A 26,376-nucleotide genomic window follows, 5' to 3' on the forward strand; every position below is an offset into this window, starting at 1 on the left:
GGTTTTCAGCCAAAAGGGGAGTGATTTAGATGAGATATTAGGAAGAAATGTTTTCCTGTTGAGTGTGGAGAGGCCCTGGCCCAAGTTGCCGAGAGAAGTTGTGGCTGCCCCATCCCTGGGTGCTCAAGGTTGGATGAGGCTTTGAGCAGCCGGATCCGGGGGAAGGTGCCTGTGGCAGGGAGTTGGAACTGCATGGGCTTTAATGTCCCTTCCAACCTAAACTGTTCCGTGAGTCCCATTCCCACACAAGGCTGGCAGAACGGCACGAGCCTTTGGGAGAGAGAAAAGGAATGTAGATGAAGGCTGAAGCTATGGTTGCTCTTTTTTCCCCTTCTCCTGGAAGAATGAGGAACAGTGTGAAATGCTGAATGATTCCTCAGGAATTCTGAGCTGTATGTGACCTCTCTATTCCTTGACCAGGTGGTGGTTTGTGGAACTTTAATGCAAGTAGCACAGGCTGCGCATTGCTGGGTTCCTTAGAGGCTGATGTGCTCCTCGCAGGGCTGGGGACCTCATTCCACTTGTGGAGATGTGAATGGAACAAATAATCCTTGTTTCAGACTCTGGCAGCGTGTGCCATAGGCCGGTTTCCACGTGTTAGCCGATCGTCACAAACAAAGGATTCACAGCAGAAGGATAACTCACACATTCATGTGTACTCAAACACCCAAAATAACCTTTTGCCTTTAATGCAAGAAAGATAAATATGATTTTTACAGGCAGCCCCACACATGCTCTCTCTGTTACAGTGACTACCGTAACCTTGTTAATGGCCTTGTTACCAGCACCGGTGTGACAACACCATGCTGCTTGCACAATGGGGGTTTTGTTTTTCAGTAGTTCGATTTTTGTGAGGTTTCTGTGGCAACTGCAGAAGGCTGTGAGACCGACCCCTTAGCACTCGCATGGAATTTTTCATTTATGAATGTATTGTTCTTTCAGGGCAGCTGGGAATACAGTGAGCGAGTACTTGATTTTAGCAAATGCGTTTTGGGTGCATATGTTCCATAACAGACATAAATCCTCTGGCTGGTCTGTCCGCGCACAGGGAAGCCAGGCTACACTGATCCTGGATTTGCTGGTGTATTTGGCTCAAAACTAGATCCCCTCATCCCCAAGCCTGAATGCGGAGCAGAGCAAGGACAAGTTTCTCCCAAGAGTGTCTTATGGAAGCCTCTGTGGGAGAGTTGAACAGGGTTGTGCAGGAGCTACTTCTCTCCCTGCTGGAAGCTCAGCTGTGGCAAAGCCCAAAGTTTGTGGCCCAGCAGAGCAGGGAGCTGGTGAGTCTCACACGACAAATTGCACCCGTTAGCTCGGCAGCCTGTTAATATGAGAAGTGGTTCCTTTGCCCTAGATGGTTCACTGTAAGGGTACATCTGGCATACGCTGTAACATAACGTGTTAATTATTTACTATGAGCAAAAATGAACTTTGAAAATGTTCTGGGTAACAGATTTATGGTGCTTCCTGCTGGGCTCTGTGCTGTTGTAGAGCAGAGTAACAGCAAAGCCGTTGCAACAACAGCAACCACAGGGAAGAAACAATTTTAGACAAAATTACGTTAGGAAGCAATGACTGCTGAGAGTTTATTTCTTGCTGGCCCCAAGACTTCATCACATCCTCATAAATAAGCTGCTGGAATAAATCTTGAATATAATGGGTATAGAATAGTAAAAAAGTGAGAATGTTAAGTACACTTGCATCTGGATCTCTTGAGTGTTTCTTGTGTGCAGAATTCTGTCTTTAGAGGGTTTTCTGTGAAGGAGAATGATGTCTTTCTTACGCACCTGATATAGAGCAATGTTTGGCTGTGAATTTGCGTGGTGAAAGGATACTGAATCATAGAAGGTTGGTTAAGGTTGGAAAAGGCCTCTAAGATCATCAAGTCCAACCATCAACACAATAACAACATGCCTACTAAAAGGAATTAAGGTTGTTTTACCCCAGCTGTGAATGCTTTCACCCAGGAACGCACACTTCTCCCAACTCAAGTGCCAAAAGCATTCAGCTCAGGAAAAGGCAGCTTGCTGTCCATGGCAAGAGTTGTTGCAACTCTTGCATGAAGGGGAGCGTGAGCAGCAAGATAGCAAAGATGAAACTTCTTCTGTGTGGTGGGATGGGGATGACGCTTCCAGGACCAGCATGAGAAATTCCGGACACTGTGTGTGTTACCTCGAACAACTTTTCCTACTCAGCTGTCTCTCTGTCGTGCTGAGCTGCAAGGGCAGGGTGTGTTTATTGACTCCCAGCTCTCTGATCTGGATATAAATCTCTGCCCTTTGGAGGCCACTGCCCCTCAATTATGAGAACCTGATCTTGCTGATTCCCAGAACTGCTCTGTAGCGATCGATCTGTTGCATTGACCTGAAAAACCTGGGTGAAACATAGGACTGAAATGTCATCCAAATGTGAACCAGCTCCCTGAAGTCCCTTCTGGGAAGGAAGAGGGGCTGGGCAGAGAGTTGCCCCAAGAATACTGGATAAATGTGAAATCATTGGGAATTTTGCAGATTTAGATACCGAATGAAAGCACGCTACTAGTCTCATTCATTAGAAACACAGTGTTGCAGTAGGGTACAGCGTGCATCAATATTTTGTCTCCAGAAGGCACAAATCTGTCCCTTAGGAGGTATCTGACTTGAGGAAGGTGCAATATGAGGTTGTTCTTCCACCTCAGGGTAATGCCTGTCCCTGCTTTTGCCTTCGCTGAGTCCCACGTGGGTGCTGTGTCCTGGTTGGGCGCTCGTCTATGCCTCTGTCATTGCTGCTGGGCCCTGTGCTGTCCTGATCTTTGCTCCACCTCAGCTGGTAGTAACACTTGCTTTTCTAGCTAGCAAACTGGAAGTGTCACTGCTCAAGGCAGAGATGAACTTCAGGGACAAACTAAAACCATGATGGCCAACACAGTGTGCAAGTGTGGGTGATCTCTGCAGCTGCAGAGAACCCTTCTCCTGCCACCAGGCACAGCGGGAGGTTATGTATTTGGTTGTGATCTTTCAATCCTGGTTGCAAGGATGTCAAGGGAGTGAAGCATTTGTTTCTTGAGCCTCACCAAGATTCAGAAGTCACCACACATCCCTGAACTCCCTGGATCAGCTACCCAAAACTGCAAGCTGATGCCAAGTAGATGAGCAAGGGAAGACGAGCCAGGGGCTGAATGAAGGTGCACTTGCCAAAGACATAGACCAATTTATTAATTATAGTATTTTTACACTCATAAATAGTAAAGGCAGCTTGTACTAATGGGAGGGTTCCCTTTCACCCTCACTGCTGGGCTACCAGAGGCAGTGTGCTTGCCAGATGAGAGCAGGGTGAGGCCAGAGGACCACAAACTGCTCTGGATCACGCAGGGCACGCAAAGGTGTCGGCAGAGCGGGCTGCTCCAAGTATCTGCCCTCTGCCCAGGCAGAGAGAGCTGCCTTTCCTGGACCTCATGCAAGGCTGGAAGGGTTGGCATTGGCCATGCAGGGAAGAGTCATCGGGGGGAAATTAGGCTTTCAAACAATATACAGAATTCCCTCTCCAGGCTACCCCATTGGCAGTGCTCTGTACTCAGCAGCTGAACCATCAGCCCGAAGCAGTAGGAAACAGGCTTTGTGTGTATGGAGACACAGCCTGAGCTGCTAATTCAAAAGTGAGGCACCTCTCAGTGAAGATGTGGTGCCCATTGTAATTGTTCACTATTGTGGAAAACCAGTTCAAGTCCAGTTAAGCTGCCCGTGCTGCACAATAGCTGCCTTTCCAACACATCAGGATTCCCTCAAACATGCAAACAGCCGTGGAGGTTAAGTCTAAATTCGGATATTAAGCACTACATGTGGTTTAGGTTACTTTGTAAGGCATTTTCTTAACACACCTCCACCAGGTTCTTTTCTTGCCTTGGGTGATTTTCTAGGTGAGCTCAGGATGGGCACTTTCAAGAGCCTGATAGGTCTTCAAAGATCCTGAGGATGGTTGTGGAAGAAACTGTTTGGCTCAGAAAAGCCACAATACTACAATGAACTGGTGGCTCTGCCTCCTGCAATTCCTCTGCCTGAAGGTGATGGTGGCTTTGACCTGTGCCCCACACCGATGCCATCAGACAGCTCTGTGGTTCCCATAAATAGTATGTTGTACTCCAGGACTGCTCTAATCCTGCCTGGTGCCTCCAGCTCCCCTGCTTCGAGTGCCTAAATACCAAATGGCCCCAGCATGAAGTGTTATGAGCCAGGAGGTGATAAGGCAGAAGCATGCACATACAAGACAAGAAGTAGTCCCCATTCCCACAAAGCAGTTGACAGGGAAGGCACATGATCTGTGACCACGGTGTTGCAGCCATCCTGGGAAGAAGGAAAGATTGGCCTCGCAGAGGTGAGTCTGTGTGGGTCAGAGCCATCGCTTGCTGCAGGCAGGTTATGCAGAGGTTCAGTTCACATACTGGAGGAATTGAGGCAACAACAGCAGCATTGTAGCATCCTCACATCTGAAATAAAGCCCAGTAGGACAGCATCTCCTCCCTCGCCAAAGAGAGGGACTGTGACAGGCTCGGTTTGTTCTGACTGGAGGCAGCAATTCCCTGATACGCTGCTGAAGTGGCAGCTCTGCTGCTCAGAAGGTGTCTGCATCACTGAGAACAAGTTCTAGCCTGACATATATGAGGGTTGCAAAGCACACCCGAACCCTGTCAGGTGATTGATCCACTTCTGTACCTGGACACTTCTGCTGACCAAGGGATTAGTAGTTCAGTGCCACCCTAGGCTGGCCTGGAAAAATGCTTATACTCATTGACTACTATCCAGACATCTCCTTACACACAGAGCAAGGGTGGCACAGTGCTCCAGCAATACTAGTACGTGTAGCCTTTGCTGTAAAGCTGTGGAGGGAGGCTCCCAAGGTCCGGCAGGTAAGTGGCATTCTCATCCAGATGAGAAAGGGGCACGGTGTCCTCTTCGCTGATCTGCCGGTCAAACTCTGCCTTCAGAGTTGGCCGCTGGTTATCAGGGAAGGCCAGAGAGAACAGGGCTTCGGGCTCACACACGAACTTGTAGACGTAGCGCTCTCCAGCCACCTGCAGGGAAGATGGGAGATGAATGCTGCAGACACAGCAGCACTAGGCAATGTTCCTCGGCAGCGGAGAGGGCTTGCAAAAACATCTGGCTGCTCTAGCGCGTTGCCCTGAGACATCTCAGAATAAATTTCTTGCGCTGTCCTCCTGCTGCTCTGCTCTCCCCTCAAACAGCACCCTGGAAATGGGATGCTGCCAGCTGACTCTGTCCAGGTAGCAACAGCATCAGCAATCCCTGACCAGTCTGTACTGTGACGCAGTTACACTCAAAGTTATCCTCTTCAGTGCCCGGGATCTGGAAGAGCTCATCCCTACTACCGAGGACAAAGCCCCAAGCAGCCTTTTGCTCACAACCAGCAAATCTAGACTCCTATGTCCTTGCATCTGTATAAATTCCAACTCTCCTGACTGCAGATATTCAGAAAAAGAAATAAATCATGTTTCCCTTTTGCTTTATTCCACATACTTGCCTAGATTCACCTCCTTTAGACCTTCCTCACTTGACTACTGCAAAGAAAAGTTATGGGGAAAGAAATCCCAGGGTGCCCGACTGGCTCGAGCACGTTGTGTACCTATAAGACCCCCTGTCTCAAACAAGAGGAGCACAACTAAAGGCATGAAAACTCCATCTGCTTTGCAAACTGACCTTCTGCATGATGCCTTTCTCGTAATAGTAGCGAAGGGATCGGCTCAGTTTGTCGTAGTTCATGGCTGGACGGTTTTTTTGGATACCCCACAGCCTGGCAACCTGTAGGATAAAGCACCAAAGTGCATGAAAATCGGGGAACCCAACCTAAGGACAAAATCACATCCAGCTGATTCCTTTTTGAGGAACAGTGCCACCACTCATACCAAACATTTACAACATTTAAAGAATAGACTCAAACAATAATTCTTCAGCTTCTCAACAAAGAAGAGTAGAGCTCAAAGTAGAGCACCCTGTATCACAGAGAAGCATTCTTCTTGCCACCGCAGAGCTTAGTTGCTGTCACCACTTCTCTTCACTCTTCAGTACTCTGACAGCTTAAAGGACTGCTTCATCCTATGCTACACTTCATCTTCAAGGATGACTTATCTACCAGGATAGAGATCACACCATTCCCACCCATCTGCCATGGGCAGGGACACCTCCCACTGGATCTGGTTGCTCCAAGCCCCATCTAACCTGCCCTTGAACCCCTCCAGGGATGGGGCAGCCACCGCTGCTCTGAGCAACCTGAGCCAGGGCCTCCCCACCCTCATCAGGAAAACATTTAGACTAGAACATAATTTCTTTTTACTGTCATTAGTAGCGTTCAAAACTCCAAACCTCAACATCAGACTCAAGTATGGAGCATGATCAGACAGTACAGGTCAGTGCAAGCCTGAGAGTGAAGTGTGCAGGGAAGTGGAGGCAGTGGGCGATGGCTTTAAACTTCCAAGCAGCCTTTCTTAAAACTGATATTTGTGTCACCCAAGTATTTTAGCATCTTCTAAAAACCTTGACTTGCTGCAGGGTCTAGTGAATACCACTGATAGGCAGGAGCCTTCACAGGGCAGAGGAAAAGCCACTTGGGAATTGACAGCCTCAGGAACAGTGGCTGCTCCCCCTAAGCCTGTAGAGAAGCCAAACAGTTTCACCTCCTCTGGCTCAATGAGCTTGAATTCCATCCCTCTACCCGTCCAGGCAATAAAGTGAGAATTGGTTGGATCATCCAATAAAGCCACAAGAAATTGCCAGAGCTGGAGAGATCCTCGTCTTTGGTATGGAGGTCCTTCCCGGTACCCGGTGGCTTCCTGCTTGATGTCTCCTGCTGAGAAGAGCAAACAAGGTGTTTTTAAGGGAATATTTCAGTTCATACAAAACAGAACAGCCGGTTTACCGGCAGCTCTTCCCAGAGGAGCTCTGGTGAACCTCATAATTAATCTACTTATGCAAGAAGGCATGTTCGCTACTAAAAAACTCCCAAAACCCACAGCTAACACACCTGCAAGAGCACAGTGTAACAAACTATGCGGACAGCGGGCAAGTGGCTAGCAAAGATGCTGGAAAACCCTATCTTACACCCAAACTGCAAGTCATTCTTTCTCTGACCTTCAAATTTTTCTGGGACAACACAGACATCATCTGGGAAGGACCTCATCTGCTTGTCGTAGCTGCAGCCTGAAAGAGAAAGTGGCATCCACAGTCATGGAGAAAGGCAGGGTGATACTGGAGGACAACGCAGTGCAGGGAGAAGGATCTAATGGATCTTCTAATTACCTAATGGATCTTCTGTATTTGAATGGCTTGGATAACTCTCAGCATTTATGTACATGGAAGGACAGCCAGGAACATCTACAGAACAATTAAACACATTTCATTAAAAAGCAGAGGAGGCAAAATGATCTTGCTTTGCAGAGACAGAGAGGCAAGTGCAGCTGCCTTAACAACATCTTCTTGGGGCCCTCCTAAAGCATTAGTGAGACTGAGAATTTATGTCTCAGCCATCCTACAACTTCATGTTCTTCATGCTTCCAAGGATGGAGCACACTGATACATTTTTATGGTGCTATCATACTTCCTTCGGAGTAGCCAGGAGAGACGGTCCATCACCTACACAGGGCCAAAATCTTGAACAAAAAGCTAAATTTGCGTTGCACTTCTCCCTCATGTTGGTTTAAGACACTGCACTCTGCTGCCCTGTTCGCAGGTAGGGTTACATTTTTCCAGGGGTGCTATGATGATGTTAATAGAGAGGAGCAGCATCTGAATGTTTACTACAGACAAATGTCCTTTCCGATGTCTTAAGTATTCCTGGCTTTTTCGCAGCATAAGGCACACTCACAAACAGAAAACATAAAGGGAAAAATAGCCTGAGCTTGAAAACAAGTAGAAAGTCCTGCCACAATCTCTGCACGGTGTAGATTTTACTGGGCACTGCAATTTATATCTGCTTTATCTTGTGTTTTCTGAATCAAACTTATTTTCCATCCACAGCTGAAACGGGAGTTGGAACTGGGAGCTTTGGAAAGATTTCCCTTGTTTCCTTCACACTCCTGTGTGCAGCCACTGCTTTTAGCAGACGTTTTGCTGATGCTGACAGCAGAAGGGTACTTGGAGCTGACGGGCTTTGTGTTATTACAGTCATAAACTACTCTCACAAGAAGCGTTCTTCTGGGTTTGCACATTTTCTTCCTCTCTCTGGACAGAAGGAGCCAGTGAAATTGTAACATCAGCATAGCCACAGCGGTGGATTCTATACCCTCATAGCCACAGCGGTGGATTCTCTACCCTCATAGGAACTATTTTTATTTACCTATTTATTTCTGCTTAAGGAAACAATTCAAAATGTCCATTAAAATACCAGGAGACTAGAAGTAACGTTCTCTCTAGACGAGGGGATTGCAAAGTCTTTGGACGGGTCTGCTGAAAACATGAGTTTTATCCCTTGTGGAAAAATAAGAGGATTACCTAACTGACCTGGTATCTAGAGAGCTATTTTAGGGATGAAAACCCTTTTTTCTCTTGTGACCCTCTGAAATCTCTGCTATCTACTCTGTGTCCTTCATTTTCTATGGGCAGTTGCAGGTGGAGGTTGGCACAAGAGGCACAGAGCAGCATCCTTGCACTCTCCCAAGGCAGCCCAGACCCTGCTCTGCGCTCGTGCCTGCCCTTGCAACCGCCCAGTTTATCGTTAGCCACTCGAGCCTCTTCAGACTGGTTTAGTTTTAGACTTTTAGATCCGTTTGTGGGAACAAAGCTGGTTTCTTTTGCACGGTGAGCTCCAAAATGCAGCATCAGTTTGCTCTGTTCCTGCTGCTGTGAGTTCCCAGCGGGCATCAACCACCCGTGAGAGCTCAGCAGTGAAAGCTGACACCCAACAGCGGGCTGGGAGAGCTGAACCTCTGTTCTGTGAATTAAATTCTTCTCCTTCCAGCCAGGGAAAAGGCACAGGGCCAGATCGCATGGTGAGCTGCAGCTTGGAGCTGTGCAGCACAGCCCCTGCACCCACAGCAGCTTCCCTCTGCCAATGCTTGAAGGTTCCCTCCTGCTGCAGGGATCTAAGACAGTTTTTCTGTACGAGCTCCAAGATATTCGATTCCTTACTTCCTGCTGCCATTTAGAGAATGTTTTCAGTATAATTTCTGGAAAGCTGACCTCGCTTCTCTCCTTTCTACGGCCTTTCTACCAGCTCACACATTGCCCTGAAGAGAAAACCTCCCCAGGAAACCGCCCTTTTTTCCCTTTCTAATGGTGTTGAGTGGCTAATTATGAATGAGAGTTTCCCCAGTGGCTGCTTGTTCCCTTGGGCGAAAAAAAAAGCACGCCTTTAATCTAATTTAAATGGGTTTAACATCACCTTCTAGGTGCTATATCTTGCTAAAGCTTTCTACTCTCCACCATAAAGTACTGTGTGGTACGGGAAGTGAATGTCCCACTCTTCTCTTGGATGCACTGAAAAGACAGAACTGTTTGTCTTTCCTGCTACGCAGTCGGTTTCCCGGCGCTCCTGAAGATGAAGTAGTGCTGTTTCAAAGCCCAAAGCCCACCAGTGATGGATGGTCACTCAGGAGATTGCTCACTCTGAGTCGATTTATAACTTGCCATAACCATTCCGCAGTGTGGCAGCAGCAGAGGGGAGAGAGGGAGGTGCAGGAGAAGGCACTGCCAGGGCTTGTTGGACCTGTCGTGCTGGCCTGGGGCTTGATGCCAGGTGAACAGAGTCACTGGTCACCTGTCACTAGGTGAACGTGCTGAGGAGCATGTGTGAGCACCTCTGACTGCACCTGCATACCCAGAGCTCAAAGTAAAGAGTGGAAGTTTGAGTCAACCCCTAAATCAATTGCTATCATAGAAAAATAGGATTGGAACGGACCTTCCATTGGGTTGGAAGGGACCTTAAAGATCATCCAGTTCCAACCCCCTGCCATGGGCAGGGACACCTCCCACTGGATCAGGCTGCCCAAGGCCCATCCAACCTGGCCTTGAACGTCCCTCCAGGGATGTTCAACTTGTTCCAGTGCCTCACCACAGAATCATAGAATCACTAGGTTGGAAAGGACCCACGGGATCATCGAGTCCAACCACCCTCATCATGAAGAATTTCCTCCTAATGTCTAGTCTGAATCTGCCCCTTTCCAGTTAATACCCATTCCCCCTATCGCGTGCAAACATTTTAAAGACCACCTTCCCCAAAACACCTGCTGAGCGGGACTGCGGCATAGTGGTCACCCCGCCAATTCCTGGTTTACGCAGTCAGAAAGAGCTGGTTCTGCCTACCTGAGTCGTACATGTAGTCCACGCGCTCCTGCTTGATCACCACAGCCGCTGGGTAGGGACGGCTGCTGCCCGCCTGGCTCGCTTGCTCATACCGTGGGTCGTGGTACTCCTGTTTAAAGCCCTGGTGAGGGTACTGGATGTGGGACTTGGACATCTGGCGCCGGTAGGCAATGGGATCTTCCTGGGCCATGCCTTGGGAGGAGGGGAAGGGACGGCACATCTCCACGGGTGGCTGGTATGCAGAGCTAGAAGAGGGGAGAGGACATGAGATGGCCTCAGGTTGTTACTAGGGCTGTTGGAGCTGCATGCATGGCTGGGGACAAGGAGGAGACCCCACTGAAAGGTGTTTCCAAAGGCAGCTACACAACCATCATTCAAAGAATCTGAGGGGTTTAAAGTTATCGACTTCTTCAAACTCTAGGCAGTGGTGATGGGTCTCGGGTCCTTTGGATGGGAGGATCCTGTGACTGCTGGCAACCGAGCGCTTTAATCTGAACGCTGCAGCCCCTCATCCCCAAATCAGCAAGAAGGGCAATGCTTCTTGCCAGTGACTGCCTCCTCCCGGCAGTAACGTACCTGTTTTCATTGAGGTATCCGCAGCTGGAGGTGGGGTGGGGTGGCCCCGCAGGGGTTGGGAAGCTCCCGTCCTGTCTTGGGAACTGTTGGAGCGGTGACTGTCTTGGGGTTCCTGGGTTGGGGGACTCAATTCCAACTTGTCTGGGTTGATTATAGGCACTGGGACAGTCAAAGAGATATTGGAGCATTACAGTTCTCCAAGAAGGCTTTGTGGCAGCACCCGGGGACAACGTGTCACAGGCAGACGCGCTGTCCCTCCATGCAGCCACTTAGGTCAGAAAACTCCCAGCACAAACTCCTTCCTTTCTGATTATTGGTTGACCCCAACCACAATAGCAATAACCTTGAAAGCATAAAACTGGAGGAGGTATCTGTACTGAAGAAGCTGTGCTATAACACAGGCGAGTCCCTGGCACTGTGGGCAAGGTGTCAGGGCATGACAGATTTTGGAAGGCAATGGGGAGAGAGAGGCACGTGACAGATGTTAAAACTGCTCTTAGCATCAGGACAGCTGAGGAACAGCACTAGGGAGAAGAAAAAAAGAAGCTAGCCCAGCTCTACTCTACACAGGTCTGAGCAGGCTGCCATGAGCTGACCCGCTGGTTAATTTGTTTTGCACCCAGAGGACGGATCAGACCGTTGTCCTGACTTCGTCATTAGATAACACAGTAGCACCTGGTTTCTTATCAGCTCCTGTCCCACCCCTGTGCAAGCTGTGTTACCTGGCGTAAAGGCACTGCTCCCCATTGTGGTACTGGAGTGGCTGCTTGTGGTTGCAGGACAGCGTGGGGTCTGACGAGGGACTCTGCGGCTCCTTTTTAATCTTGGCAGGAGGACTGTGAAAAGCTACTGTGGAAGAGAAGTGAGAGATCAAGTCAACACTTTTCTTGTTTGTGGAGAGATTTACTTTTATCAGCCAGTAAAAAGACGGTTGAGATGGCATCACGCCTTCCTTGTTCAGCTGGCACTGAGAGAAACCAAATACCAATATGCACTACTGGTCACTGGACTTCCCTGAGAGCTACACTTTACCTAGTAAGGTTTATATCAGAGAATCATGGAATGGTTTTGGTTAAAAGGGATCTTAAAGCCCATCCAATTCCAACCCCTGCCATGGGCAGGGACACCTCCCGCTGGATCTGGTTGCTCCAAGCCCCATCTAACCTGGCCTTGAACCCCTCCAGGGATGAGGCAGCCACCACTGCTCTGGGCAACCTGGGCCAGGGCCTCCCCACCCTCACAGGAAAACATTTCTTCCTAAGATCTCATCTCAATCTCCCCTCCTTCAGCTGAAAACCGTTCCCCCTCATCCTATCTCTGCACCCCCTGATCAAGAGCCCCAAACTGATGGCAGGTGGGAGTGCACTGAGCCAGCAATCGCGCCCCACACCTCGAAGGGCTTCAGTAGCCCAAGCACAACATTCCTGCATCTGTGTAAAGACCCAGGGAGGAGTTGAAGGAAAAAAGGCTCCTCTACTCCTGGGACAACCATTTCCCTTCTATCTTCAGCCACTCACTTCAAAGTATGGAGTAAACGGTTATACAGAACCCAGCTAAAAATACCAGTGTATCAGCTGAGTCTCAGAGGAAAAAGAATTATAAATTGCTCTGTCCGGTACGCTGAACTCCACTGGAGTTTCAAAAAGCTGGATGTGCTACGAGCAGCCAATTCTTTCCGGCTGCTAATAGCTGGAACAGGCTATCACGTTACAACTGGCTCATTCATTCATTCGTTCATTCAGAGTGAACCATGGGACCAGCCCTCTCCTCAGTTATAGGTCAAAAAGAGGAAGAAACAAGAGAAATGACTCAGAGAACGACCTTGGCCACACTGCAGGGCCAACTCTAGGGGAAGGAGGTAGATAAGAACAACCAGTAAGAGTGCTTGAGTTTAGTTTTCATAGGGAAAACTGCCCTGGGTGGATGGGTATCAGCACAAAGCTGGCAGCCCCAGCTTTCAGTGGACATCTCAGCTCTTGAGGAGCTCCCAGGGAATGGTGAAGCATCTTCTTTCAGCCTTGATGGGTCTGCCAAAAGTCAGGCTCTGCGTTCCTGCGGCTGCTTGCGACACAGAGCTCTTGAGAACACTCTGTATTCGCTTCAGGCACGTAGTCTTAGCTCAGCATCAGCGTCCAAATGGAATGGGAGGCTCAGCTGCAGCAGGCCCAGTGTGAGGAAAGCAAAACGAGTTGCGTGGCTGTTGTGTGGAAGGTTCCTCTACCAGCAGCACCTGTGCAACAGCTGAAATGCTATGACCGGTTCGCAGAGCAAATATTTGTGGTACAGTCAGTACACACCTGGGCAAACACATGCAGCCTATTCAGTGGATGGTTCCTAAGGACAGAGAGCACGCAGGCTGGCAGGATCATCTCTTCACGTGGCTTCATGCTGCAGCAGGCAGGACCATGATCTAACAAATGCCTCGCCGGCAGCAGATGCTCAGCCAGAGGCCTCACAGCTTAGCAGAGCCCCCCAAAAGCACCTGCAGGAGGCAGAGCACCTGCAATTCCACATGCAGTCCAATTTCTTTTGCTTTGGGAGGAGTAGTAACACAAATTGTCCAGAGCAGTGGTGGCTGCTGCATCCCTGGAGGGGTTCAAGGCTGGGTTGGATGGGGCATGGAGCAACAAGATCTAGTGGGAGGTGTCCCTGCCCATGGCAGGGGGTGGAACTGGATGGGCTTTGAGGTCCCTTCTGACCCAAACCATTTGACGATTCTCTGCAGTTTTACCTCGATTGCCACAGTGATGCATTTTCGCAGCTCTTCAGAGGCGTCCAATTATCCACACAGACACCAACTAAAACGCACATCTGTTGAAACCACCCTGCAGAAGGGACTGTGGACAGATGGAGATACTTCTGCATTGTCCGGATGTGGACAGTTAGCCTGGGTCACTGTCACAACAGTGTAGGAGTAAAACAAGTGCTTCATCCTCAGTGCCTGTGCGTTGCCTTTCTGTATTCCTTTGGTTGAAGTGCATCCTGTCCTTCTCCCCCGCGCTGTGCAAACCCCCCTGAGCTACTTACGATTTTCTGAATGGAAGTCAGGCACGAATTGCTCATCGCTGTCTGGAACCTGAGCTGCCATCGGAGAGGAGAGAGGGAAGACGGGGGTGGGGAGAGAGAGAGAGAGAAGAATTAAATAACAGTAAGGCAGAAATAAGTCTACGCAGGAATTATCCGAGCTTTCTGCTGGGCTGTGCTTTAGGGACTAAGGATGGTTTCCCTTTGGGATTAATGAATACAGTTCTGCCTGCAGATTTACCCCTTAGCAGCCCGCCAGCTTCTTTCTCCTCTGCATTGGAAATAAGGACAACAGCAAGTTTTTTAGCTCAACAGTTTTCTTTAGAAACATAACATGCAGGGATTTTAAAGCATTTAGCATAGGAAAATAACTATAAATCTGGAAAGGCTATGCCAGAGTGAAGGGCAGAACAGGAAATATCTATGCTTTCATATATGATCTTTTCAGTAGCTCCAGAAGCGGTAGAGAGCTCAGCAGTAGCGCAAGAGGCTACAATTTGTAAATCAGCAGAAAGAGAGCTTTATGTTTATCCTCCATAAGTGTTATCTGGTAGCAGGAGAGGGAAACGGTTAACAGTGCCTGGCGTGTACATGTGATTTTGCAAATGGGAAATGCAAGTGGAAGGGCTGGTGGAGTTATAGAAGACCTGACAGCAAACAGCTGCTCTTTCCCCACAAATCCAGGCAGTAAAGCTTATTTCTAGGCATCTGCCCTGCGGACAGCATTGTTAGCACAGCTCCAAGAATAACAGCAAGGTCTAGGATACACATCATCTTCTCTAGCTCCTTCCCTTATTTGCTGAGAAAAGCTCTAATGGACATCGCCCTCACGCATTCACAGAGCGAAAAATTCATTCAGATTTTTCAGCTGCAAAGAATCGTCCATGCTTGACCCACTCTACAAGGTGGTTCATGTCTGTCTTTCCTTTGCAAAAGCAATGTAAGAAAGACCGAGCAGAACTCTTGGACAGCCTGCACGCCATGGAGGACGTATGGGGTTGTTGAAGCCCAGCTTGCAATCATAGAATCATAGAATAGTTCGGGTTGGAAGGAACCTTAAAGATTATCTAGTTTCAGCCCCCTGCCATGGGCAGGGACACCTCCCACTGGCTCAGGCTGCCCAACGCCCATCCAACCTGGCCTTGAACACCTCCAGGGATGGGGCAGCCACAGCCTCCCTGGGCAACCTGGGCCAGGGCCTCCCCACTCTCATAGAGAAGAAATTCCTCCTTCTGTCCAGTCTAAATCTGGCCCTCTCCAGTTTATACCCATTGCCCTTCATCCTATCCCCACAACCCTTTATGAACAGTCCCTCTCCAGCTTTCCTGTAGCCCCTTCAGGTACTGGAAGGTCTCTATAAGGTCTCCTCTGAGCCTTCTCTTCTCCAGGCTGAACAACCCCAACTCTCTCAGCCTGTCCTCAGATGGGAGGTGCTCCAGCCCTCGGATCATCCTTGTAGCCTCCTCTGGACCTATTCCAACAGCTCCATCTCCTTCTTATGTTGAGGATTCCAGAACTGGACACAATCCTCCAGATGAGGTCTCACAAGAGAGGAACAGAGGGGCAGAATCCCCTCCCTCCCTGCTGACCACACTGCTTTGGATGCAGCCCAGGACACGGTTGGACTTCTGAGCTGTCATCCTTGACAATAGGACACCAAAGCAAGTGATACTTACATATATAAATATATATATATATATAGGCACATTTACACATATATATACAGACACCTTTACGCACATAGGCTTATATTTGTTAGCATTTTTCACACGGCCAATTGTTTTGAACTTATATTTCCAGATTGCTTCCTTCCTAGGTTTGTTTCTCTTACTTCAAAAGTAACAGCAAGAACTGTAGATAAAATAACAAAATAAAATAGCTAAATTTCTTATCTAAAGGCAGAGAATAGCTAATAAATATTTTCGCTTTCTTTTCTTTCTCTTCTGCATTGTTTAGGGAGGTGCAATTAAATTTTCAGGTGCCTTCATCTCATGAGCAAATGCTGACAGAGAGATGCGTACAAGACTAATGAAAAACAATTATTTTCACCATTCAGAAAAATAATTGGACACACCGGTGAACATAGAAAAGCCAATGATATTGTGCTTCAGAGGGCAACTTTTCTTGTCAAAATTCTGGAAATAGGGGTCACCATGGGAGCAAATGTTTCCCCATAAACGCGGTTTAAATTTGTAAGCTTGAATATTAAAATCTGCATTGAATTTCCCCGAAGGTTTTGTTGGATACTGATTTGATGCTATGAACTGTACAATAAAAGACATCTGCCTACGTTCTAAAAACATGCAGTAGGGTTTGCATTCTCTTTTACTAATCATGTTTAATACCAGATCACTTCTTTTCATGATGCTCCGAGGTGAGGCACAACCTTCCCGTCACCCCAGGGTACCCGGGAATTCATTCTGCAACCACTGTGCTCCTGAGAAATAGATTGTGAGGGATCCTATGCAAATGATTTAGATTAGGGAGCTAAAAATATTATGGAACATTAGAAAGTCTAAAATCCAAAGTTCCCAAGAAATCAATTCTGGGCCAAACTTATCTTATTGACAGCTCAGGGTTTTGAAGAGAAACCAGGCTCAAGCACGTGTGCACGCTCAGCTGCTTTACGACCAGCAATTAATACCTCTTTTTCTGCTCTGTTCTAAATTACACGAGTGTTTTAATCCTGGAAAAGCCTCCAGGTTAATTCCTCGGGCATCCTTACAATTCTCACACTCCTGAACACTGCTTGATCGATGTTTCGGTTCAGTTCGAAAGGAACATAAAACACTTGTTTTAGGAGGCTTAAAAAAAAGAGAAGAGTTTGATAGACTTCTCCTTTGCTTACAGGAAAATTAGGGGAAATAACCCTAAAATAATATGCTCAAAAATTTATGCATATTTTTATTATATTCAATACTATATTATTGTTTAATATTTGTTAAGTACCTATAAGTAAGTGCCTCTGTATTTATGAAGAGTCTGTACTTGAGGATATGGTTTGAATTTTCTACAAAATGGATTATTTACAGTACTGAAATTAAAGCAAATTCACCACACTGTTTAAAACTACTTTCGCTAAGAATTCTTGGAACTCCCTGGGCTTTGAAGTCTTTTCTTCCTTAAAGTCAAAAAGCAAGACAATTCAGACACCGAACTGAACAGTGTGTGAATTCCAGGAAGGTCCCTTCAAAGAATTATCTTTAAAAAGCTAAAAGAAAGAAAGAAAATTGAGAAGCACCGAATTAAAAGAATGGTTTAAGAAAATATTAACGTTCTGGCAACCAAAGGGACAAATTAGCATAAAAGCCACCAGTTACGCTCCAAACGAAAATCGTAACTGGGAAAGTGGGCCAAGTGCCATTCATAAGCAAATCCCCAACACAATCGTGCGATTCAAGAGGCTCTATTTCCACAAGGCAGAGGTTGGCAAGTCTGAAAAAAACCACCCCACTTTTTGGAGCCAAGGGAAGGAAGCAAAGGAGCGATGCGGGGAGCGAAGGGAGCGATGCGGGGAGCGAAGGGAGCGATGCGGGGAGCGAAGGGAGCGATGCGGGGAGCGAAGGGAGCGACGCGGGGAGAGAAGCGGGGAGTGATGGAAAACAACTAGAAGATGAAGGAAACCAAACAGGGCAAGGGGAAGGAGCTTACCTTCTGTCAGCCACGTCTCCTGGAGCTGGCTCAAGTCCTGGAAGAGATCTGCGGGAAAAGCCAGAGCTTTCCTCAGTGGAGTGGGATGCTCCAGCGCGGGGATGCCGGGCAGAACGGGGTCGGAGGAGCGGGGAGGTGGAGGGGGAGGACCAGTTCCTCGCCCAGAAGCCTTCACCATCCTCATCCTCCCTTCCACCTCCTTTCTCCACCCGCTCTTACCTTCCGAATCCTGCTCCGGCTGCAGTCCCGGCTCGCCGGGGCTCCTCATCAGCGCTCCGACCCCCGGAGCCGCCTGGCGCGGGGGCTGCTGCGGGAGGAGCGGCTCGGGCTGGGGTCCCTCGGACCGGACCCCCCCCCCGAATCCGATCCCCCCCATCCCTCCCCGGGGGCCCCCACTTACCTGCGGGAACGTGAACGGCACCTGCTGGTCCAGGTACCCCTTCATCCCTCCGCACGGGGAGCCCGGGGGGGTCGGAGAGGGTGAGAATAAAGGGGTCCGGGAGAGCCCGAGGGGATGGGGTGGGGGTTAGGGGGGTCCAGGGGGGTCTGGGAGAGCCCGAGGGGTGGGGGTTACGGAAGTCCAGGGGGGTTCGGGAGACCCCAAGGGGCTGGGGTGAGGGTTAGGGGGGTCCAGGAGAGCCCGAGGGAGCCGAGGGTGGTGTGGGGTTTAGGGGAGTCCAGGGAAGTCCAGGAGAGCCCAAAGGGAGTCGAGGAGGATCGGGGGGGTCCAGGAGAGCCAGAGGGGTCAGGAGGGTCCAGGAGGGTCCGGGAGAGCCCGAGGGGTTGGGGGGGAGTGGGTTAGGAAGGTCTGGGAGAGCCCGAGGAGGTCGGAGGGAGATTGGGGGGGAGGTTAGAGGATGCAGGAGAGACCGAGGGGACGGGGGGGAGAGTTAGAGGGATCCAGGAGGTTCTAGGAGAGCCCGAGGGGGTCGGGGGGAGGGTTGGGGGGGTCCGGGAGAGCCCGAGGGTAGGTTACAGGGGTGTTGGGGGGGGGGTTTAGGGGAGTCCGGGAGAGCCCGAGCGGCTGGGGTGAGGGTTAGAGGGATCCAGGGGGTCCAGGAGAGCCCCAGGGCTTGGGGAGAGGTTTAGGGGGGTCCTGGAGAGCCCGAGGGGGCCGGGGGGGTTCCAGGAGATCCCGCAGCTGTCTGTGGGACAGCGCGATCCGCACGGATTCCCGGTTGCGGGGGGAATTGGGGCCGCAAGGAGGGAGCGATCCCCCCCGGCCGCCCCCGCTCAGTCCCTTCGGAGCCCGAGGATGGGCTCCCATCCCCGCATCGCCCCGACCCCCCGCTCGCCTCTCCAGCTCCTTTGTTTCATTGAATTTGTGAATGAAGCAGCGGGTTGGGACGCTCGGGCCAATGGCGGCGGCGGGGCGGCGGGGAGGGGGCGGGGCTTAAAGCCTGTTAGCCAATCGCAGCGCAGCGCCGGGGCTTCATTCACCCCCGAGCTCCCATTCATAAAAAACAACCCCAACCCTCCCCCGGTTCATTCATAAAAGGCTCCGGCCTCGCCTCCCGGGGGCTCAGCTGGAATGCCAAGCACAGGAAAGGCTTGTCCCTTCCTCACCCTGCAGGAACCTTCGGTTCTGTCCTGGGGAAGATCTTGGAGGATCAACAAGATTTAGGAAAAGTTGCGCTGGCGTGAAAATAGTCAAAGCCCTGGCTGTGAAAATCAGAGAATGGTCGAATGGGTTGGGTTGGAAGGGATCTTAAAGCCCATCCAGTTCCAACCCTGCTATGGGCAGGGACACCTCCCACTGGATCCGGTTGCTTCAAGCCCCATCCAACCTGGCCTGGAGCACCTCCAGGTGTTCACCACTTCCCTGGGCAAGTTGGTCCAGGACCTCCCCACACTCATAGTGAAGAAATTCTTCCTTATGTCTAGTCTAAATCTGCCCCTCACCAGCTTATATGTATTCCCCCTCATCCTGTCACTATAAGCCTTAATCTGCCCCTCACAAAAAATCAGCATTAGTCTCACACATTAAGGGACAAGAGCATGAGGAGAAGGCTCCAGGGGGACCTTAGAGCAGCTTCCAGTACTGAAAGGGGCTCCAGGAAAGCTGAGGAGGGATTTTTTACAAGGGTATGGAGTGATAGGACAAGGAGGAATGGTTTTAAATTGGAGGGGGGAAGATTTAGATTAGACTATAGGAAGAATTTCTTCACCGTGAGGGTGGGGAGGCCCTGGCCCAGGTTGCCCAGAGCAGTGGTGGCTGCCCCATCCCTGGAGGGGTTCAAGGCCAGGTTGGATGGGGCTTGGAGCAACCGGATCCAGCGGGAGATGTCCCTGCCCATGGCAGGGGTTGGAACTGGTTGGGCTTTAAGATCCCTTCCAACCCATTCCATGATTCTATGAAAGAAAAATCTAATCCTGGGATTTGCACAGCAAAAAAGTGAGTTTGTGTGGTGTTGTGCTCACCAGGTCCCGGTTTCTGTGCCACGCACGTGCATCCTGTTATGTTTTAATATTTCTTCCTTATTGAAATTTCTCCTTTAAGTTCCAAGATAATATTTAACATTTATTGATCCAATTTATCCTACAAAACGTATCGGTTGCAGTTGGAACCTGGTGATAAGAATATAATCATTCATGTAATATTATCACCCGGAAGAGATGTAGAGACTTGGGAGAAAAAGAAGAACAATTATCTCTAAGGCTGAACAGAAACTGTATGTTTTGGACATGGATTCCCTATAGCTGACACCACCAGTGGGATCTACTTACTGTGAAAGGGTTATCTGCTATACAGATTAAGGTAATTGAGTATCTAGTCAATATATTCTTTATATCTATATATCTCTATATCTTTTTTTCTTCTAGCAGCCTATAGCTTCAGGGTCCCAGGACCCCAATCCATCAGGAAAACCTGACTGAACCACAGTTCTAAACTGTCTGTGGGAGCAGAACGAAAACATAGTGTCAGGAAGTTTACATCCAGCAACAATTCCAATGTCCCCTAACACTGTAACCATGGTTAAACGCAGCCCCGGAGTTTAAACTTAACTCAGGTTTGAGAAGGTCACTGAAGGATGTGAGTTCATCTCCTGAATTTTCAGTTTTACTCAATTAATTTCTGCCCCATATAATAATAAACTATTCTGGTTGTTAATTTTAATCTAGTTTTATCAGAGAAAATTTCTCGTGGCTCGATTGCTGTTAGGTGATTTATACTTTAAATGTCTTACAAAGTCTAAGCATCAACAGACATTCACGCTTTGCACTTTTATCTCTACATATCAGACTGAAACGGCAGTTTGACTCTCGATTCTTAGTGCTGCCCTTCCTGGTTAAGAGATAATGGAACCTTTGTTACTTTGGATGTGATTTCAATGTGCGTCTGTGCTTTGAAATCTAAACCAGAAGGGATTTTCTACTGTAATATTTGTTTACTTTATGACGTTCTGATTTCACATCCAACCGGCAGTAACAGAACTGCCGAGGAAGGACAAGACTCGAGTCTCAGCACAGTTGTCTTTTCACCTCCCTGTCCCTGTAAAGAGGGAATAGAGACGCTCTACAGAACAGGGCTTGTGAAGGGTGGCTGATGACCTCAAAGCCCACCCAGTTGCAACGGCAGAGACACCTTCCACTGCACCAGGTTGCTCCAAGCGCCACCCAACCTGACCTTGAACACCTCCAGGGATGGGGCAGCCACCACTGCTCTGGGCAACCTGTTCCAGCACCTCACCACTCTCATTGTGAATAAATTCTTCCTTATATCCAGTCTAAATCTGCCCCTCTCCAGTTTATACCCGCCCCCCTCACCCTATCACCATAAGCCATTAGGAATAGTCCCTCTCCAGCTTTCCTGTACTCACTTCTATTATGAGCTCTTAGCCTGGAAACAAATAGCACCGAGTACGTCACCTTAAAAGCAAAGAAACCATTAAGCAACAGTACAAGGGATGCAGTAATAGATTAGAGCAGTCATTATCATGGTCCAGCTGATCTTGACGGGGAATTAAGTACCACAAGGTGAAACCGATGCTGCTGATCATGAGCAAGGCCGGTCTCTGATTTATCCCTTGATGACAACAATGACCTCGGGGGATGAATCATGCTTTAAATCAGTTTGCCTGTCCTCCCTTCTCTTTCTGTGTTCTGTATTCAGTGATCTGTAGGAATCTTTCCTTCTGTTTTCCTGTAATTGAAACAGTAGCAGTATTAATGGTTAATAATTTGGAGGTTGCAGAGTTTATAAACAGTTCATAAGAGAAGAGAGAAAGCTTGGATTCCTGGGAAAGCTGCTGGCTTCACGTCAGGAAGCGTTCAGGATGGGCAGGTCAGTAGAAGTTACAAATAACATTTTTTTTAAGCTTGCTTTCTTGGTACTTTCTCTTCCATCCCTCATGTGCTTCTTCTACAAACACATCAGGTTTGTTTCCAAAGGCTGATTAATCAGATATGGGAACGTGATTCTGGAGTTTCTCTTTGCAGCAATTAACAGTCAGGGTGATTAAGTACATTCTATTATTTTTTTTTTCTTGAAGTGTAAACTGTGTGAAGAGATCAGAAGTGATTTACAAACCAGAAAGAAACCGCTCTTGCTTATAGACTATTAGCAATAGATCTATTTGAATGCTGTAATCCACGCTGCCTGAGATGTTTCTTCTTTGGGGTTATAGTTTGTTTTTTATAGTTGCCGGTTGAGTTCTGTGTCCACCCCCAGGATTTAACTGTTTCCATCTATTGTACTGGTTTGACAAAACCCAGTCCTGAGTTTCCGCTGCATCCCCTGCACTCGGCACCAGCTATGGGTATTGCAGGGTAAAGCTCCCCGTGATGGATCCTGACACATGCAGGAACGAATGGCGAATGTCTTGGTGACAAAGCGAAAGCTGAAAAAAGCTCTCCGTTCCGCAGAACGGAGCGGGAACAGACCTGCAGGTTTATAAAAATAGTAATAAAGAAACAGCTGGATGAAGAGCTCGAGTTTCTTAACGTCGGGCGTGAAATCACAGAATCACACAGAATCACAGAATCACCAGGTTGGAAAGGACCCATTGGATCATGGAGTCCAACCATTCCTAACACTCCCTAAACCATGTCCCTCAGCACTTCATCCACTCGTTCCTTAAACACCTCCAGGGAAGGTGACTCGACCCCCTCCCTGGGCAGCTGTTCCAGTGCCCCATGACTCTTTCCGTGAAGAATTTTTTCCTGATATCCAGTCTGACCCTCCCCTGGCGGAGCTTGAGGCCATTCCCCCTTGTCCTGTCCTCTGTCACTTGGGAGCAGAGCCCAGCTCCCTCCTCTCCACAACCTCCTTTCAGGCAGTTGTAGAGAGCAATAAGGTCTCTCCTCAGCCTCCTCTTCTCCAGGCTGAACACCCCCAGCTCTCTCAGCCGCTCCTCGTAACCCTTGTTCTCCAGCCCCTCACCAGCTTCGTTGCTCTTCTCTGGACACACTCCAGAGCCTCAACATCCTTCTTGTGGTGAGGGGCCCAGAACTGAACACAGTACTCGAGGTGCGGTCTCACCAGTGCCGAGTACAGAGGGAGAAATCAGCCCAGCTTCTCTTCGATACGCTGTTGTTCCTTGGGTAGGAGAACCATGAATAAGGTACTGAGCCTGGTCGTTGCCTATCCAGTATCAAACATCTTTCCTAGAATTGTGGGATGGTTTGGGTTGGGAGGGAAACTCAATGCCCATCCAGTTCCACGCCCTGCCATGGGCAGGGACACCTCCCACTGGATCCGGTTGCTCAAAGCCCCATCCAACCTGGCCTGGTTTCTTGCACTTTTGTGGCTTTATGAGACACGACCCGGAGACACTGGAGAAAGCAGTTCTCTATGAGGTCTTAGGAATAAAATGCTTCTTTTTAGATATTCATGCCAGCTACTTTTTATAATCTTCTGACTGAGAGAAGACATTTCAGGCACTTTGTCTTCAGGAAGGAAGCAATTAAATTATTAGCACTTTGAGAAATTAAATTATGTAAGCTATGGCAGAATAAGTTTAGCAAAATGTTATAATGTAGGAAAACAATTAAAAAGAGTTATATAAGGCTGGGTGGCTTCTTTATTGTAATAGAGTGAGCAGTTAATTGATGGTCAGATTGCTATAATGTACCAGGGCAGTTGTGACAGCAAATAAAGACATCTCTGCTCAGGATATATGGAGATGAAGTGCAGAGAAAAGGACGTGTCTGGGGAAAGGGGAGGGAGCAGCAGTCTGCTACCCTCAATTCCTTTTCCCTGTATGCTGTGAAAAGAGATGAAGTGTAGAGAAATTCCTTATTCTTTTCAGCTTCCAAGGCCTGATGCTGTGAGATTGTATTCAGCTGTCTTTGGGACAGTCAAGGGGGAAGCGGAGCTGCTGCGGCATTGGATGCCCGAAATGGGAGATGCGCTCTGCAAAGTGTTATGGATTTGAGGAAGAGGCTGGAAGAGAAACAAAGCTTGAGGAGCACAAAGAGTACAATGCTGAGAAAAAGCTTGGAGGAGCGGAGAGCACGAAGTGTGCATCGCTCAGGAGTTGAATGGGAGCTGTACTTGTTTGTAAAGAATTTGAAGAAATGCCTGCCTTGACTACCAATTTGTGCTTTTATCGGATATGATCATAAGATTCCCAACCTTTATTTTGTGTAGGATAAGGCAAGTATGAAGCGTTAAAAGTCAAGAGTACAAGGAGAGAGCAGTCTCCGGTGCGGTGGGTTGGGGTCTCCGGTGCGGGTTGGTTGGGGTCTCCGGTGCGGGTTGGTTGGGGTCTCCAATGCGGTTGGTTGGGGTCTCCGGTGCGGTTGGTTGGGGTCTCCAATGCGGTTGGTTGGGGTCTCCGGTGCGGTTGGTTGGGGTCTCCGGTGCGGTTGGTTGGGGTCTCCGGTGCGGTTGGTTGGGGTCTCCAATGCGGTTGGTTGGGGTCTCCGGTGCGGTTGGTTGGGGTCTCCGGTGCGGTTGGTTGGGGTCTCCAATGCGGTTGGTTGGGGTCTCCAATGCGGTTGGTTGGGGTCTCCAATGCGGTTGGTTGGGGTCTCCAATGCGGTTGGTTGGGGTCTCCAATGCGGTTGGTTGGGTCTCCAATGCGGGTTGGGTCTCCAATGCGGGTTGGGTCTCCAATGCGGTTGGGTCTCCAATGCGGTTGGGTCTCCAATGCGGGTTGGGTCTCCAATGCGGGTTGGGTCTCCAATGCGGGTTGGGTCTCCAATGCGGTTGGGTCTCCAATGCGGTTGGGTCTCCAAGCTTTGCTCTCTTCCCTTTTCTTTGCTCTACCTCTCAGTTTTTACTATTTAAAATAAATAATATTCTGCCCTAAAACGCTCCTCTCAGTTTCGTCTTGGAAGTGGTGATCTGCCTTCCTCTGTTCCTGTGATTCCAGCTCATACGCAACGTGTCAGTGAGGGGATATGTGTGTGAGCGTAGGGATGACGAGAGAAATACAGAGATGCTACTGGAATAAGTAGCAACAACAAAAGGATTTTGCCAGTGTCACTTGGCCGTGAAACAGGGCAAAAGCAGCTGAGGCAGTGAGGAGGCAAAGAAGACGCAAGCAATTACCAAACACTTGATCAAGGCAAGAAGAAGAACCCAGATTTCACTTGTGGATGGGTACCAAAGCAAGAGCCGCAGCTGTTAGCAGGTACTGGCAACTTATCCCATTACAGTCGAAGTAACCGCCAATAAAACCTAATCAATGAAATCCCTTTTAAGTTGGTTGGATCAGTGACCCAGAAAATAGCTCCCCTGCAGAAAAGGAAATGATAGTCTATAAAGTGAGAAGTCAATGGGAAAAATCTATTAAAGCGAATGAGCTATAAGGAGACCTTTGGTGTTAAATGAAACCTTTTGGAAAGAAGCCACAAGGCTCACAGCAGACTTTTTTAACCCTCCAAATGCTGTCCTGCCAGAAAAGGGCTGTTTGTCCTGGTACAGCCCAGGAGAGGGCACTGCAGCCAGCCCTGCTCCCACTCTGGCCATTCCATGCCTGGCAGGTGGAAAGAAATGCAGCAGAAATGTGTGAGCAACCAGGGAGGCTTTGAGACTCAGCCGAGAAGTTCCCAACAGGGAATTGCAGAGCATCCAGCAGTGTTGGTGATGATAATGGTGATCGCTGGACTAGGGATAAGCTCATCTTCTAGGACTTAGGGGGCTACGGGAAAGCTGGGATGGGGCTCTTCAGCAAGGAGCGCAAGGACAGGATGAGGGGGAAGAGTTTTTGGCTGGAAGAGGGGAGATTGAGATGAGATCTTAGGAAGAAATGTTTTGCTTTGAGGGTGGGGAGGCCCTGGCCCAGGTTGCCCAGAGCAGTGGTGGCTGCCCCATCCCTGGAGGGGTTCAAGGCCAGGTTGGATGGGGCTTGGAGCAACCGGATCCAGCGGAAGGTGTCCTTGCCCATGGCAGGGGGTGGAAATGGATGGGTTTTAAGGTCCCTTCCAATCCAAACCCTTCTATGACTTCGAACTGATTTCTCCTCCTTCCAAACAGTCGATTCACAGCATACTTTTGAGTTATCGCTCAGGATTTTTGTACAAAGAAGTCAGGCAGAAGCCGAGCAATCAGCACAACCTCTCGAGCCTAGGACGACGCAGAAGATGAACCTGGTGGACCCAAGAGTGCATTATGATGGCAAAGGTTTTCTGACCCTCGCATTCAAAATAACCCACCCAACCAAAGAAGCTGAAAGTGAAAAATGATTCCGTTTCTCATAGGGTTCTTCTTTTGGTCCCAAAAGCAGCTTTCCGTTGTCTGGCTTTAGACAGGACTGATGGATTGTTAAGAGTAGAAGACAAAAAGCAGAGACTGCTATGCTACTGCCTCTTCTCAGGAAATTGCTGTTATGTCAGAAACTAAACAGGGACCCAGCAGACATGGGAATATCATTAAATCATAACAAAACTG

At 48.9% G+C, this 26,376-nt stretch overlaps 2 protein-coding genes across 7 annotated transcripts in view; one reads left to right on the forward strand and one right to left on the reverse strand.

The window, feature by feature from the left end:
* The window catches only part of LOC104054451 (ATP-dependent RNA helicase DHX8), a 32,327-nt gene extending 14,988 nt beyond the window's left edge, over positions 1–17,339 (forward strand). Inside the window, exon 24 of the transcript XR_008453563.1 lies at positions 15,843–17,339. The gene's annotated coding sequence lies outside the window, so the exon portion shown is untranslated. The remainder of the gene's footprint in view (positions 1–15,842) is intronic.
* ETV4 (ETS variant transcription factor 4) lies at positions 245–18,091 on the reverse strand. Of its 6 annotated transcripts, none has more exons than XM_054088217.1 (12): positions 17,938–18,091; positions 17,757–17,844; positions 17,538–17,585; positions 13,890–13,943; positions 11,585–11,711; positions 10,863–11,021; positions 10,287–10,531; positions 7,287–7,361; positions 7,119–7,187; positions 6,665–6,837; positions 5,691–5,792; positions 245–5,047 (listed from the first exon to the last, which is right to left on the reverse strand). In XM_054088217.1, exons 1-12 carry the CDS (start codon positions 17,980–17,982, stop codon positions 4,826–4,828), a joined length of 1,407 nt encoding a protein of 468 aa, XP_053944192.1. In that variant the 5' UTR covers positions 17,983–18,091; the 3' UTR covers positions 245–4,825. The 6 variants fall into 6 exon arrangements, with proteins under 6 accessions (XP_053944192.1, XP_053944193.1, XP_053944189.1 ...); XM_054088218.1 differs by having other exon boundaries at positions 17,757–17,841; positions 17,938–18,058; XM_054088214.1 differs by having other exon boundaries at positions 17,757–17,865; positions 17,938–18,004.
* Between the last annotated feature and the right edge of the window lie 8,285 nt (positions 18,092–26,376).

Source organism: Cuculus canorus, chromosome 25 (genome assembly GCF_017976375.1).
Source record: "Cuculus canorus isolate bCucCan1 chromosome 25, bCucCan1.pri, whole genome shotgun sequence".
Lineage (NCBI taxonomy): Eukaryota > Metazoa > Chordata > Aves > Cuculiformes > Cuculidae > Cuculus > Cuculus canorus.